General features: G+C 39.6%; 1 protein-coding gene across 6 annotated transcripts in view; it reads right to left on the reverse strand.

Moving 5' to 3' along the window:
* LOC120870319 (cytidine monophosphate-N-acetylneuraminic acid hydroxylase) overlaps window positions 1-13041 on the reverse strand; it is an 83143-nt gene that overhangs the window by 30927 nt on the left and 39175 nt on the right. For all 6 annotated transcript variants that reach the window (XM_040249946.1, XM_040249945.1, XM_040249949.1 and 3 more), the window contains 3 exons: window positions 10658-10749; window positions 2084-2193; window positions 35-225 (listed from right to left, as the gene is read on the reverse strand). In XM_040249946.1, the coding sequence (XP_040105880.1) occupies window positions 35-225; window positions 2084-2193; window positions 10658-10749 (393 nt within the window). The remainder of the gene's footprint in view (window positions 1-34; window positions 226-2083; window positions 2194-10657; window positions 10750-13041) is intronic.

The following is a 13041-nucleotide window of genomic DNA, read 5'->3' on the forward strand; positions in this document are numbered from 1 at the left end:
GTTCCTTCAGAGTTCAGTGCTCAGAATTCATTACCTCAGGTGGTCTGAGTGCATGTGACTGATGTAAATTAGGTCCGCTTGGCACAGCCTCTCCAGCCAATCAGATGGAGGCTCATGCAGTAACCACCATCCTCGGGCAAAAGCAGGACCCATTAACCAAGGGTCAAACACCATCCTCTTGTCCCCCAGCTTGAGGTCCATGCAGGCATGAGTAAGGTATGTTATCTGTCAGAAGACAGTGAGAATCAGATTACTGAGTCACCATCAGTCAGCAACAATGAACTGGGCTGGTTGAGCATGTTCAGTGAGGTGGGGACCTTTATACAGAAAACAACTCCTGGTACACGTCACTGCTTTGTTAGGAAAGAAAAGCTTGTGGTGGATTTCAGGTGTCAAACCAATTGATTCATCCAGCTCTTCTCTATCTAAATTAGCTCCTAAATGCTTATTTACAGTCTGCACTGCAGAATATCTTTTGCCATCAGTCCTTCAAAGCACAAGTTACAAGGAAAGGCAGTTAGAGATGTGATGGCAGATACTTGGAGATTTAAATGCCAGACTGGCTGGAAATAGCCACTGAATGAATGATGAATGATTCTTGGTGGGTTTGAGGCAGGAGACAGGTGGGCCCTGGCTGGGCGGCTGGAGTCTGTCCCCTGTGGACAGATACTCCAAGACAAAGATAATAGCAGGAAGGAGGAGAAACTGAGCCCTGTCCAGATAAGAGGTAAAAAGACCACGTGTTCTTCATTCTTAAGGTCAAGGGGACTTTCCAACTACATGTGCACAGGGAGGTTACTCAGAGGTCAAATAGGGAGGGGACACCACCACATAGTAAGTGATGTGAACCTTCCCGTAGCCTCCTCACTAGAATCCACCTTGGCTAAGAGATGCAGGGGCACACATGGGAGGACCCTGAGATGAACCAAACATGACTCAGAACTGGGCAAAGCAAGACGACTGGCCAAAGGAAACCCAAAAGAAATGCCCATATAAGTGATTTAAACCACCACAAAGGCATGACTCTTTCTCTCTGAGCCCTCTATCTATTCACATGTACATCTTTCCTCCTAATAAAGACTTTATCTGTTTCACTACTTTCCGTCTCTTTGTTGAAATTTATTTCTACAAAGCAGACAAACCAGGGCCACTGGCCCTCGTGGTCCAGGGGCTAGGATTCGGCATTCTCACTGCCGCAGCCTGACTTCAATCTCTGGTCAGGGAACTGAGATCCTGCTTCGAGCTGTTGCAGGTGGAGGCCACCTGACATCAGGCTGGCATAGCCACGAAGGCCGGAGAAACAGGCTTGTAAGACTTTCTCTTCTAATTTGCCTGCTGACTCACTCAGGGAGTCAGGGTCCTCTGCGAATGGCTATAAACAATGACTTAGAAACTGGCACAGACTCGAGGATTCTAAATTAGTGCTTTACTCCCTTCCTCTGATCTGGCACACCCATCGGATAAAGGAAAACACCCAGCAGCAGAGAGAAGGTGGTAAAAACTCCAGGGTGAGAAGCCAAAAGAGAGGTTAAGGAGAGGTCAACAAATCAAATACAGCCTATTCTGGATAGGGTCCCATTTGCTTCTTCATAAAAGTAACAGCCCATTTTCACAAGCTTCCCAGATAACATCAGAAAAATTCATTTTGGATTGTTTAATTCTCCCAAACCACCAAAGCATTTTCTCTGGAGGAAACTCTTTTAAAGGTAGGAAGTGCACAAGGTTTGTAAAGATCTCAGGGCAACATGCAGAGGTAAGACAACTGGTCATTTCATCTGACAGTGATTTGGAATCAAGGGAAATTTCTGAATTTCTTCAATAGTTTTACATGACTGTCCTTTGGGACCTCTGCTAAAAGTTTTTCTGCTTTTTTTTTTTTTTTTTCTGGATATATTACCTTGTAATCCCTGCCAAGTTCTGGGTGTTTCTAAAAAATTTGCTCAAGAGTTCAGGATAACTATACTATTAGTCCTAGGTAGCCACATCCAAGAATATTCAAGGTAATATAATAATATATATATGTGTGTGTGTATCTTAGTTTTATTTTTGTTTTTAAGATAATTATAATTTAATGTTTCCTTACCTGCACTTCCCCAAAAGCCAAATCTTCAGGAGATCTGGGCTCTGAATCCCAGGGGTTAGGAGGATTCAGCTCTAGAAGCAAAAGTTCATTTTCTTCACTCTCTTCCACAACTAGAACCAAAGGGGAACGAATCTGAATTAATACCAACAACAAAGTGAAAGTGAATTCACTCAGTCATGTCCGACTCTTTGCAACCCGTGGACTGTAGCCAACCAAGCTCCTCCATCCATGGGATTCTCCAGGCAAGAATATTAGAGTGGGTTGCCATTTCCTTCTCCAGGGGATCTTCCCAACCCAGGGGTCGAACCCAGGTCTCCCACATTGCAGGCAGACACTTTAACCTCTGTACCACCAGAGAAGCATGATGTTTAAAAAGCATCATTGAAATAGAAATGTATGGCTCAGGTACTCAGAGTACAAAAATCAAAGGAAATCAGAAACAAAAAGCAATGCTAATTTAGGTCAAGCAATATCTACTGAGATGAGGGCTGAAGACTGACACCCATTCATTTCTTTTATTCATACAACAGTTAAGGAGCTCATGGAATCTTGGGTATGTCAGGGATGTTTTATGTCTTAAGCTGAGTGCTGGGCACATGGTGATTTCTTATTTTTATATCTTTTAAATACTGTTTAAGAATTTAATAGAAGCACATTAGTTAACATTTTCCTAATAAGAGTTATCAACTTATTTAATAGCAAAACACAACTGGCTTTCTTAATAAAATCAGAAATACACAAAGGGCATTTAATATCACCACTATTATTAAACTGTGTCCTTGAAAATGCAGGCAATACAATAAAGATACATTTTATTATTATTTTCAGGCTATATCATTGCTGGAAAACAGTGTCACGAAATAGAAAGAGTGCTGGATTTGGAAACATCAAGGTGGGGATTGTGACTGGGCTGCTTATTATCAACATCCTGGGCTGCAGTTGCCTGATCATAAAATAGAGGTATGACACATACTTCATAGAGTTGTTGTAGGCAGTAAACAATATAAGAGATCCAACAGTGTCCAGCACTATGCCTGGCACAAAGAAAGCATTTAATCAATAATAATATTATTATCGCAATTATTTTATCTTCAAAGAATGAAGAGTTAAAGAGAAAGCTCAGTATTGACAAGACTATATACTATAATAACAACAAATATCAACTCAAAAGTACAAAGTATTATGGGAGATTCTCAGAAAACTGCATTGATACCCACTTGTAAGGATTTTCCTTCTTTAGAATTGTTCTCTCTTAAGAAAAGCAGGAAGAGAAATGTGTGTGCTCAGTTGCTCAGTCGTGTCTAACTCTTTGTGGCCCCATGAACTGTAGCCCGCCGGGCTCCTCTGTCCATGGGATTTTCTAGGCAAGAATACTGGAATGGATTGCTACTTCCTACTCCAGGGAATCTTCCCAACCCAGGGATTGAACCCATATTTCCTGCATCTCCTGCATGGGGAGGTGGATTCTTTACCACTATTGCAACCTGGGAAGCCCCAGTTATTAAGTAACAGTTATTAAACAGCTTTAATATTCTAAGAGAGGGTGAAAAAGGAAGGGCCATCTAACAACGGTGCTATGCAACTGGTTATTTAAGTATTCTAGTTTATTGTCTAGTTTATTAAAGACACAATGAGAAGCTTCCAAGTGGCTCAAAATAAAATATCAAAGAGAGGACTTTTAAATTTAATAGCAATGGAAACAATTCCAGTGGAAAATCTGAATATATACAAATGTAAGATGAAAAAGTTCTACCACCAAAGAAAACTGGCAAACACGTTTGGAAAATATATTAGCATCATACTTGAGAAACAAGCTTAATTTAAAACGAACAGTGATGCTATTTTTTGATTCAAATGAGAAAAGTCTGAAAAACTAAGAATGCCTCAAGCTGGTAAAGTATGAGGAGAAAGGAAAGCTTATTAACTAGTTAGTTGGAACAAAAACTGGGTCATTCTAAAAAAATAGACTGTAATGCAATACATATTAAAGAATGGATGAATGAATAATGGACTCATTAATTCATTTAGGACCTCAAGTAAAGAGGACGAGGTTAACTGTATTTTTTAGTTCATGACACATTGTACTCAGTCCAGACAAAGCTACTTACTTACTTATTTATTTACTTATTCCCTTTATCTGTTTCTCATTGTTATTTCTCTCTCCTCTCCTACAGGATTACCATTTAAATGCTCGTGCAAAGTATGCATTATATTTTATGTGTGCATTTTAATTCATATAAATGGTACTGGGTCTCCAGTCTCTTTCTTACTCTTTTTCACTCAATACTCTGTTTTTAAGGTTCTTTCATGCTGCCACGTGTACATCTAGTCTACTTCCTCTAACTGTAGATTAGTATTCTGCGGTTCACCACATTTTACTGATTTACCCTCCTTATGGTGGACCCACAGACTCCACCACCACAACATTTCTCTGGTGCATACACAGAAGCGAGACTGATGGATCACGGTGTATGGGCCATAAACCTCCTCTGACTAGTCACTGTCGGATTATTCTCTAGCACAGCTGCACCGGCCACACTTCTGCCACATGCATGAAAATTTTCATATCTTTGTATCTCTGACAACGTTTGGCAGTTCCTTGGTTTATTTTTATCAATAAAAAAACCCTACAGTAACATCTCATTGCTTTGGTTAGCAGTTTTCCAATAATTAACGAATTTAAGTATATTTTCATATGCTGATTGACCTTTGGGGATTCTTCTGTAAAATGCTAGTTGATATCAGTTCTTCATTTTTGTATTGAGCTTCCTATTCTTTCTTGTCAATTTGCTTTACTTAAGGGAATGGCAACCCACTCCAGTATTCTTGCCTGGGAAATCCTCTGGACAGAGGAGCCTGGCAGGTTACAGTCCATGGGGTCACAAAGAATCGTACAGGACTGAGTGACTTACCCCTCTCGCTTTCTTCTTATATGCTAGATCATATTCCCCTGCTGGTTGTAAATATTGAAAAATAATCACCCAAACTATTATATGTCTTTGTCTGTGTCCTCCATTTAGCAGAAATCTTTAGTACTGATGAATTCATATTTACCAGGGTTTGGTGTGTGTGTGTGTAGGTGGGGGTTGCCTCTTGAGCTGTATTTTTGAAATGTTGTTTGTCAGGAAGTCACCAATCTCTAGGTCACAAAGATATTCTATATTTCTTCCATTACTTTTACAGTCTTACCTTTCTCATTTAGGTTATTAGTCCCTGTGGAGCCCATCTTTACGTTAAGGTGTACAAAATGTTAAATATGGGTAAATACATTAATTGGGTGTATGTGTGAAAGTCGCTCAGTCATGTCCAACTCTTTGCAACCCCATGGACTGTAGCCCATTAGGCTCCTCTGTCCATGGAATTCTCCAGGCAATATGCTAGAGTGGGTTGCCATTTCCTTCTCCAGGGGGATCTTCCTGATCCAGGGATCAAACCCAGGTCTCGCACATTGCAGGCAGACTCTTTACTGTCTGAGCCACCAGGGAAGCGGCCCCCAAAATACAGTAATTAGTCATACCCTTTTGCCAGTAATGCAACTCTCTTATAAAAACAACTCCAAAAACAGAGAAGTTCTTAAGCATAAAGATCACAGTTTTGGTTTTGAAGACCAAAAAAAAAAAAAAAAAAAATCTGTGAACAGCATAAATGTCAACAGCAGAGAACTGGCTAAATAAATTAATGTTTAACGTAGGCATACTTAAAAGCATGTATATATAGAATCTGATATATTCACAAGACAAAAACAGGATACAAAAATAATATATAATTATAATTAGTTATAAAAGTATGCCTAAAAAGATGACTAAGATGGAGCTAGATTGAAAATCAACAAAGAAACAGAAGACGTGAACAACACTATAAACCAACCAGACCCAACAGATAACACTCCCCCCAAACACAGAATACACATTCTTCTCAGGTACATGTGAAATATCTCCACAAACCAGTACAAACCATATGTTTGTAGGCCATAAAACAAATGTCAATAAATTTAAAAGTTTCAAGTCATAGAAAGTATGTTCCCTGACCACAATGAAATGAAATTAGATACCAATAAGAGAAGAAAGTTGGAAAATTCAGAAATATGTAGAAATAAACAATATGCTTCTAAATACAAATGGTTTAAAGAAGAAAATCACAAGAGAAGTTAGAAAATACTTTGAGACAAATAAAAATGAAAACATAACATGCTGAAACTTATGGAATGCAGCTAAAACAGTATAGTGCATAAAATGAAATTTACACCAGTACACATCTGTAATTAAAAAGATCTCAAGTAAAAAACCTAACCTTCCATCTCATGAAATTAGAAAAAGAGACATAAACTAAACCCAAAACAAACAAAAGAAAGGAGATATTTAAAAGAGCTAAAACAAACAGAATTGATACTAGAAAAATAAGAAAAAATGAAAACAGGAATATGCTCTTTGAAAAGATTAACAAAATTTTCAAACCTTCAGCTAGACTAATAAAAGAGAAAAGGGCTCAAATTACTAAAATCAAGAATGAAAAAGGGGATGTTACTATCAACTTTACAGAATAAAAAGGAATACAAGGAAATATTATGATTATTATACATCAACCAATTGATAATCCAGATGAAATGAGAAATTCCTAGGAAGAAACAAATTAACAAAACTGACGAGAAGAAATAGAATACCTGAGAAGACCCATAACAAATAACAGATTTAATTATAAACAAAACCCTTCACAAACATTAGTCTCAGCCTAGATAGCTTCACTGGTGAATCTGACCTAATGACTAAAGAAGAACCAACACCAGTACTTCACAAACTCTCCCAATAAATAGAAGAGGAGGGAACACTTCCCAACTTTATGAGGGCAATCTTATTACCCTGATCCCAGGACCAGACAAAGACATCTCACAAAAGGAAAACTACAGACCAATAATCTTGACAAATTTTGTTGTTGTTGTTTAGCTGCTCAGTTGTGTCTGACTCTTTGTGACCCCATGGACTGCAGCCCACCAGGCTCCTCTTTTTTGCCTAGGAAAGAATACTGGAACAGGTTGCCATTTCCTACTCCAGGTGATCTTCCTGACCCAGGGATCAAACACGTGTCTCCCGCATTGGCAGGCAGATTATTTACCGTTGAGTCATCTAGGTGGGAATCCTTACAAACACAGACATAAAAATCCTTAAGCAAATATTAGCAAATACAGTTTAGCAATATAAAAAAGAATTGTAGCCATGACTAAGTGGGGTTTATGCCAGCTTGGTTCAATACAGAAAAAGCCACAGAGGCATAAAATAGATTACTGATTGCCAGGGGCTGAAGGAAGAGGGGAATGGGAGTGACTGCTAATAGTTATAAGGTTTCTTTTGGGATGATGAGAATGTTCTGGAATTAGAGAGTGGTGGTAATGGCTCAATATATGAAAATATTAAAAACCATTGAGCTGCACACTCTAAAAGGGTGAATACGAAGATCATGGCATCTGATCCCATCACTTCATGGGAAATAGATGGGGAAACAGTGGAAACAGTGTCTGACTTTATTTTTTTGGGCTCCCAAATCACTGCAGATGGTGACTGCAGCCATGAAATTAAAAGACGCTTACTCCTTGGAAGAAAAGTTATGACCAACCTAGACAGTATATTCAAAAGCAGAGACATTACTTTGCCGACTAAGATCCGTCTAGTCAAGGCTATGGTTTTTCCTGTGGTCATGTATGGATGTGAGAGTTGGACTGTGAAGAAGGCTGAGCACCGAAGAATTGATGCGTTTGAACTGTAGTGTTGGAGAAGACTCTTGAGAGTCCCTTGGACTGCAAGGAGATCCAACCAGTCCATTCTGAAGGAGATCAGCCCTGGGATTTCTTTGGAAGGAATGATGCTAAAGCTGAAACTCCAGTACTTTGGCCAGCTCATGTGAAGAGTTGACTCATTGGAAAAGACTCTGATGCTGGGAGGGATTGGGGGCAGGAGGAGAAGGGGACGACAGAGGATGAGATGGCTGGATGGCATCACTGACTCGATGGACGTGAGTCTGAGTGAACTCCGGGAGTTGGTGATGAACAGGGAGGCCTGGTGTGCTGCGATTCATGGGGTCGCAAAGAGTCAGACACGACTGAGCAACTGAACTGAACTGAACTGAATTATCTTTCAATTAAAAGAAGGAGGAGAAGGCTGGGGAGGGAGAGGAAGGGGACCTCGGTGACAATTGGAAGAAAAGATACCTAAACAGTGGTTGTCTTGAGGTGATGGGAGTATAGGTGAGCATCTTCTTCCTTCTACTTTCCTGACTTCTTCCTTTTTTAATGATGATCATATCCCATGAAAGAGAAGGATGGCTTGGTCTCATGTGAACTGAGATTATTCAGTATTATGATTATTATAAATAACAATTTTTTGTGGTAGGGAATCACTACAGCATCGGTAGCACTGGACTAAAAAGTGGACTCGGTTAAAATTTTCCACTCTCTCCACATTTCCTCACTGGGGCAAAAGCTGAAAACTTCAGTGCGTCTTGTTACCACCTGCCCTCCACTGGCCTGCTTATCACCTCTGGCCAGAAACCCTCTACATCAGCTTCTACCTTCGATCTATGTTCCATTTGATCAACTTTCTGCTGAGTGGGAAATCCCTTCCTCTTGCTCCAAAGGTCCAAGTCACAGAGGAGATGTGTGGATTATTCAAGACGTACATTTAAAAAAAAAGTCTTTTTTTTTAAATTGGAGTATAATTGCTTTACAATGTCATTCTAGTTTCTGCTGTACAAGGAAGTAAATCAGCTATATATATATATATATATACATCTCCCCTCCCTCTTGGACCTCCTTCCCACCCCACCTCCAATCCACCCTTCTAGGCCTTCTCAGAGGACCAAGCTGAGCTCCCTGTGCTAAAGAGCAGCTTCCCACTAGCTGTCTATTCCAAAAGACTTCAAGGTTTTGTAAAAGCCCTTAAGCAGCTATAAATTTCTGGGTTACATACTCATTAAGTTGATAGTCTATTGTCCTCTAACTTACACAGTTTAATAGTTTCAAACCTTTGCTTCTAACCTGTTTTCTGCCAAATAAATTTAACAGTATTTGTATAGTGCCTGTTACTAGCTTCTGTTAACAAGCAGTCTGCAGGTTTCCTAAGCTAGCACAACAGACATGGAGTGGAGCTTACTGGCAAAAGAAGCTAGTGGTCCAGGCATCCTTTTGAGGGATGGGGGAAGATGCACTTGCCGTCAAAGGAATTAGCAACTTACCCCAGAATAACCTGCTGTCACATCTCTTTGGGGGTGATCGGGAAAGGACATGCACCTCAGTGACACCTCTGCTCTGGGAACTGGGAGAATGCCTTGGCAGGCCACACCCTTCTTTAAAAAATGATTAGGAGTTGGTCTTACCAAGACATCTGGACAACAGTGGCCCTAGTATCCTATCCTATGTACAATAATTTGAGCCTAAAAAAGATTCTGAGCTGCTGTAAACACAGTTTCCAGTCTGGAGGTCCAGGCAGGAAGCCCTCCATTTAGCTCCCTTCACAGATAACCAGTATTAAGACTGCCCTCATCCACACCGCTTATGGATATGCATTTCTCATAACTGTGTCATACTATATGTAACATTTACAATCTGCTTTTTTGCTTTATCTATCAAAAATCTCTAATTATTTTAATTCCTTCAATAGTATCACTTTTAAGAGTGGAATTATTGTTAATGTTTCAATTGTTTTCAGTTTTTCTCTTTAGATAGTATTGCTATGAATGAACATTTTCATACCTATATCTTTTGACACATCAAGGATTATCAAGGCCTTAGGACACAGCCTTGGATGTGGAATTGCCGGGTCAAAGGGATGCATATTTTTCAGTGTGTTAGGAAACTCAGTGGAGAGTTTTAAACAGGGGAATGACATGAATTAATTTTGATTTTTAAAATATCAGCCTTGTATACCTGAAGGGCTTCCCTGGTGGCTCAGACAGTAAAGAATCCACCTGTAATGAAGAAGACCTGGGTTCGATCTCTGAGCTGGGAAGATCCCCTGGAGGAGGGCATGCAACCCACTCCAGTATTCTTGCATGGAGAATTCCATTGACAGAGGAGCCTAGCAGGCTACAGTCCATGGGGTCACAAAGAGCTGGACACGTTTGATCAACTAAGCCCAACACAACACAGCATACCCAAAACTAACACAACATTGTAAATCAACTATACTCCCATATAAAATAAATATTAAATTAAAAATATATACCAATCTGGATGCTATAAGCAGAATGAACTGCAGGAAGCAAGCACAGAAGCAAGGAGTCCAGTCATGCAGACAAAAGATGACTCTTTGTTATCCATCTTTGATTCTCTTCATACCCAGGACAACAGTTTACACCTGGCGTGATCTCGTCAAATGCTTACTGAACAAGTGAAGGAATAAACAAAGGGACCTTCTGAAGAAATTCTGTTTAGAATTTTCAGCGTTAACTATTTTTAAAAGACTTAAATGTCCACAGGTTAAAATCAGAATGTAACCAAAGCTTCAAGTGAAATTGGAAACAAGTTGACAAGAAGGTCCCCAATAATAACGACAGAAGAAAACTTTGATCAATATGGAGGGGATTTACCTAGTTCATCTTGACAGAAGCTGCCTGGAGGGTTGATGTACTTCATGGTGCTCACATCCAACTTCCAGTTGTGTTTTGTGCATCTAACAGACCTGGATGAAAAATTGTCCTTAGGTTTATGAAATGGTGTAAATAAAAATTAATCTTCTTGGGCTTACATGCATTATAAACAACTACAGTTGGTTGAACACAAAATTCATGAGAGGAAAACTTTAATAGCTAAAGCTCAAATATTCAAGGAAATATAGACTAATCATCAGCAGGTAATTTTAAAAGTGAAGATAGGGCTTCCCTGGTGGTTCAGTGGTAAAGAATCCATCTGCCAATGCAAGAGACACAAGTTCGATCCCAGATCTGGGAAGATCTCACAGGCTGAGGAGCAGCTAAGCCTGTGTGCTGCAACTGTTGAACCTGTGCTCGAGAGCCCAGGAGCCACAACTACTGAGCCCATGGACAGCAACTGCTGAAGTCCAAACACTCTAGAGCCAACAAAAGAAGCCATCACAATGAGAAGCCTGCACAAGAGAGTGGCCCCTACTCCCCGCAATGAGAGAAAGCCTGCTCGGCAACCAAGACCCAGCATTAAAAAAATAATAACACATAAATTATTTTAAAAATTGTTCAAAAAACAGTGAAGATAAGTGGCACATCACAAAATAATACATGTTAGAGATCAACAGAGCCATCAAAATAAAGTCACCTTTAGGGATAGCTCTCATAAAAAAGCTAAGTTGGTTAAGAGCCAACTGAGGCCAATATGAGGACAGAATGTAGTGATAAAGACAAATTTATGATTTACGATCACTCTACAAACCTTGGTCCCTATTATAGTGTACTGAACTTAAGTTCAACTTGAATTTGTATTTTTTGAGAAGGAAAGACTTATAGTTTAAGATTTCAGAGCATGGTTGCCAAAATACAGGATGCCCAGTTAAATATGAATTTCAGATAAATAACAACTTAAAAATATGTCTCACACAATATTTGACATACACTGGAAATTCCTCACTTATCTGCAATGTAATTGAGTGTTCTGCATTTTTATTTGCTAATTCTGGTGACCCTGTTTCAGAATGACAGCTAGATTGCAGCAAAGTAGGAGGCTTAGTGATTTCTTTTCCATTTCTTATCAAATCGTGAAGGGGGTTATGGTGGTAGAAAATGAGGTATAAATGTTCCATTTCCTCTCTACCTTGGTGGTGTTTCTAGTGAACTTTTTGTAGCCGTTAAAGATTAAAAAAAAAAAAAACCACAAATGTCTCAAATCAGAAACATCAGATTTCTTAAACTAACAATGTCTATTTTAACTTCTATAACGGTAAATTACATGAATTTTCCCAAGCTTCATTATATCAAGAATTTTTCATGCCTTTTTCTAGTAACAAAGCAAAAAAATGTACTCCATACTTCAATTTAAGGAGGATTATTCTGTAACATCTACTCTCTCATCAATGAGTAGCCAACAACCTTTCAAAATTTGAGGACATTCCAAATGCAGCTAGTCAGCATGCAGGTCAATAAATGGGAAGCATGGCAGGGTCTTAACTGTTCATGGGCAGCAGGCAGACAGGAGGAAGGTGACAGCTCCATGCACTAAGAGGTTGTGAAAACCTATTAAATTTGAAAAATGAGAACCACAGCTTATGAAAGTTGCTGATCTTGGTTATGTGTGTGTGAAGAAGAAAAATGGCTGAGGTAGGGAGGGTAGAAGAGGTAGCTCATTACTCTTAAGTGTCTCCTTGTAGAGAGATTCCTCAGGTGGATTGCTGCACAGAGCACCTGGGGAAAAGCAATCAAATTCGGAGCAATGGATGCGGGAGTACAGGGTGTGAGTTACTCTGAGGATGGAGTTGATAGTGCCAGCTCCAGGTTAGCCTGACAACAGAATAGGGTGAAACTAGGATCAACCACCCCAAAGGCTTTGCATGAAGGAGAGAAAGGCCAGTCTGTGGCAAAGTGATCACTCTGTTAGGATAATCAAGCCAGATTCAAGAACAAGCTGAATTCCTATAAATAATCTCATTCCTAAGCTATACCAGAAGCTCATGACAGAGTAATAATCGTAAAAGTAATTGATGTTTATTGAGTGCCTATCATATGACAGATTTGTTTTAAGTGTTTTTTGTGTTGGAAATCACTTAATCCTCTGAGCAGCCAGACAGAACAGGTAATACTCTCATTTTTACTTTATAAAGGAGAAGACCAAGTCCAGAAAGGCTAAGAAACTTGTTCATGGTCACGGGGCTGATAAGTGGTGGGGCCAGGCTTCTGAAGAGGGCAGACTGTGATAAACCTGCTAATCACAAAGCTACACTTCCTCCAATGGCTGGCCATGTGAGCTCCATGGTGAAAGTCCATTGAGGAGAGAGGAAAAGCAAAGTCCC

The sequence above is a fragment of the Oryx dammah genome, unplaced genomic scaffold (assembly GCF_014754425.2).
Source record: "Oryx dammah isolate SB20612 unplaced genomic scaffold, SCBI_Odam_1.1 HiC_scaffold_11, whole genome shotgun sequence".
NCBI classification, from domain to species: domain Eukaryota; kingdom Metazoa; phylum Chordata; class Mammalia; order Artiodactyla; family Bovidae; genus Oryx; species Oryx dammah.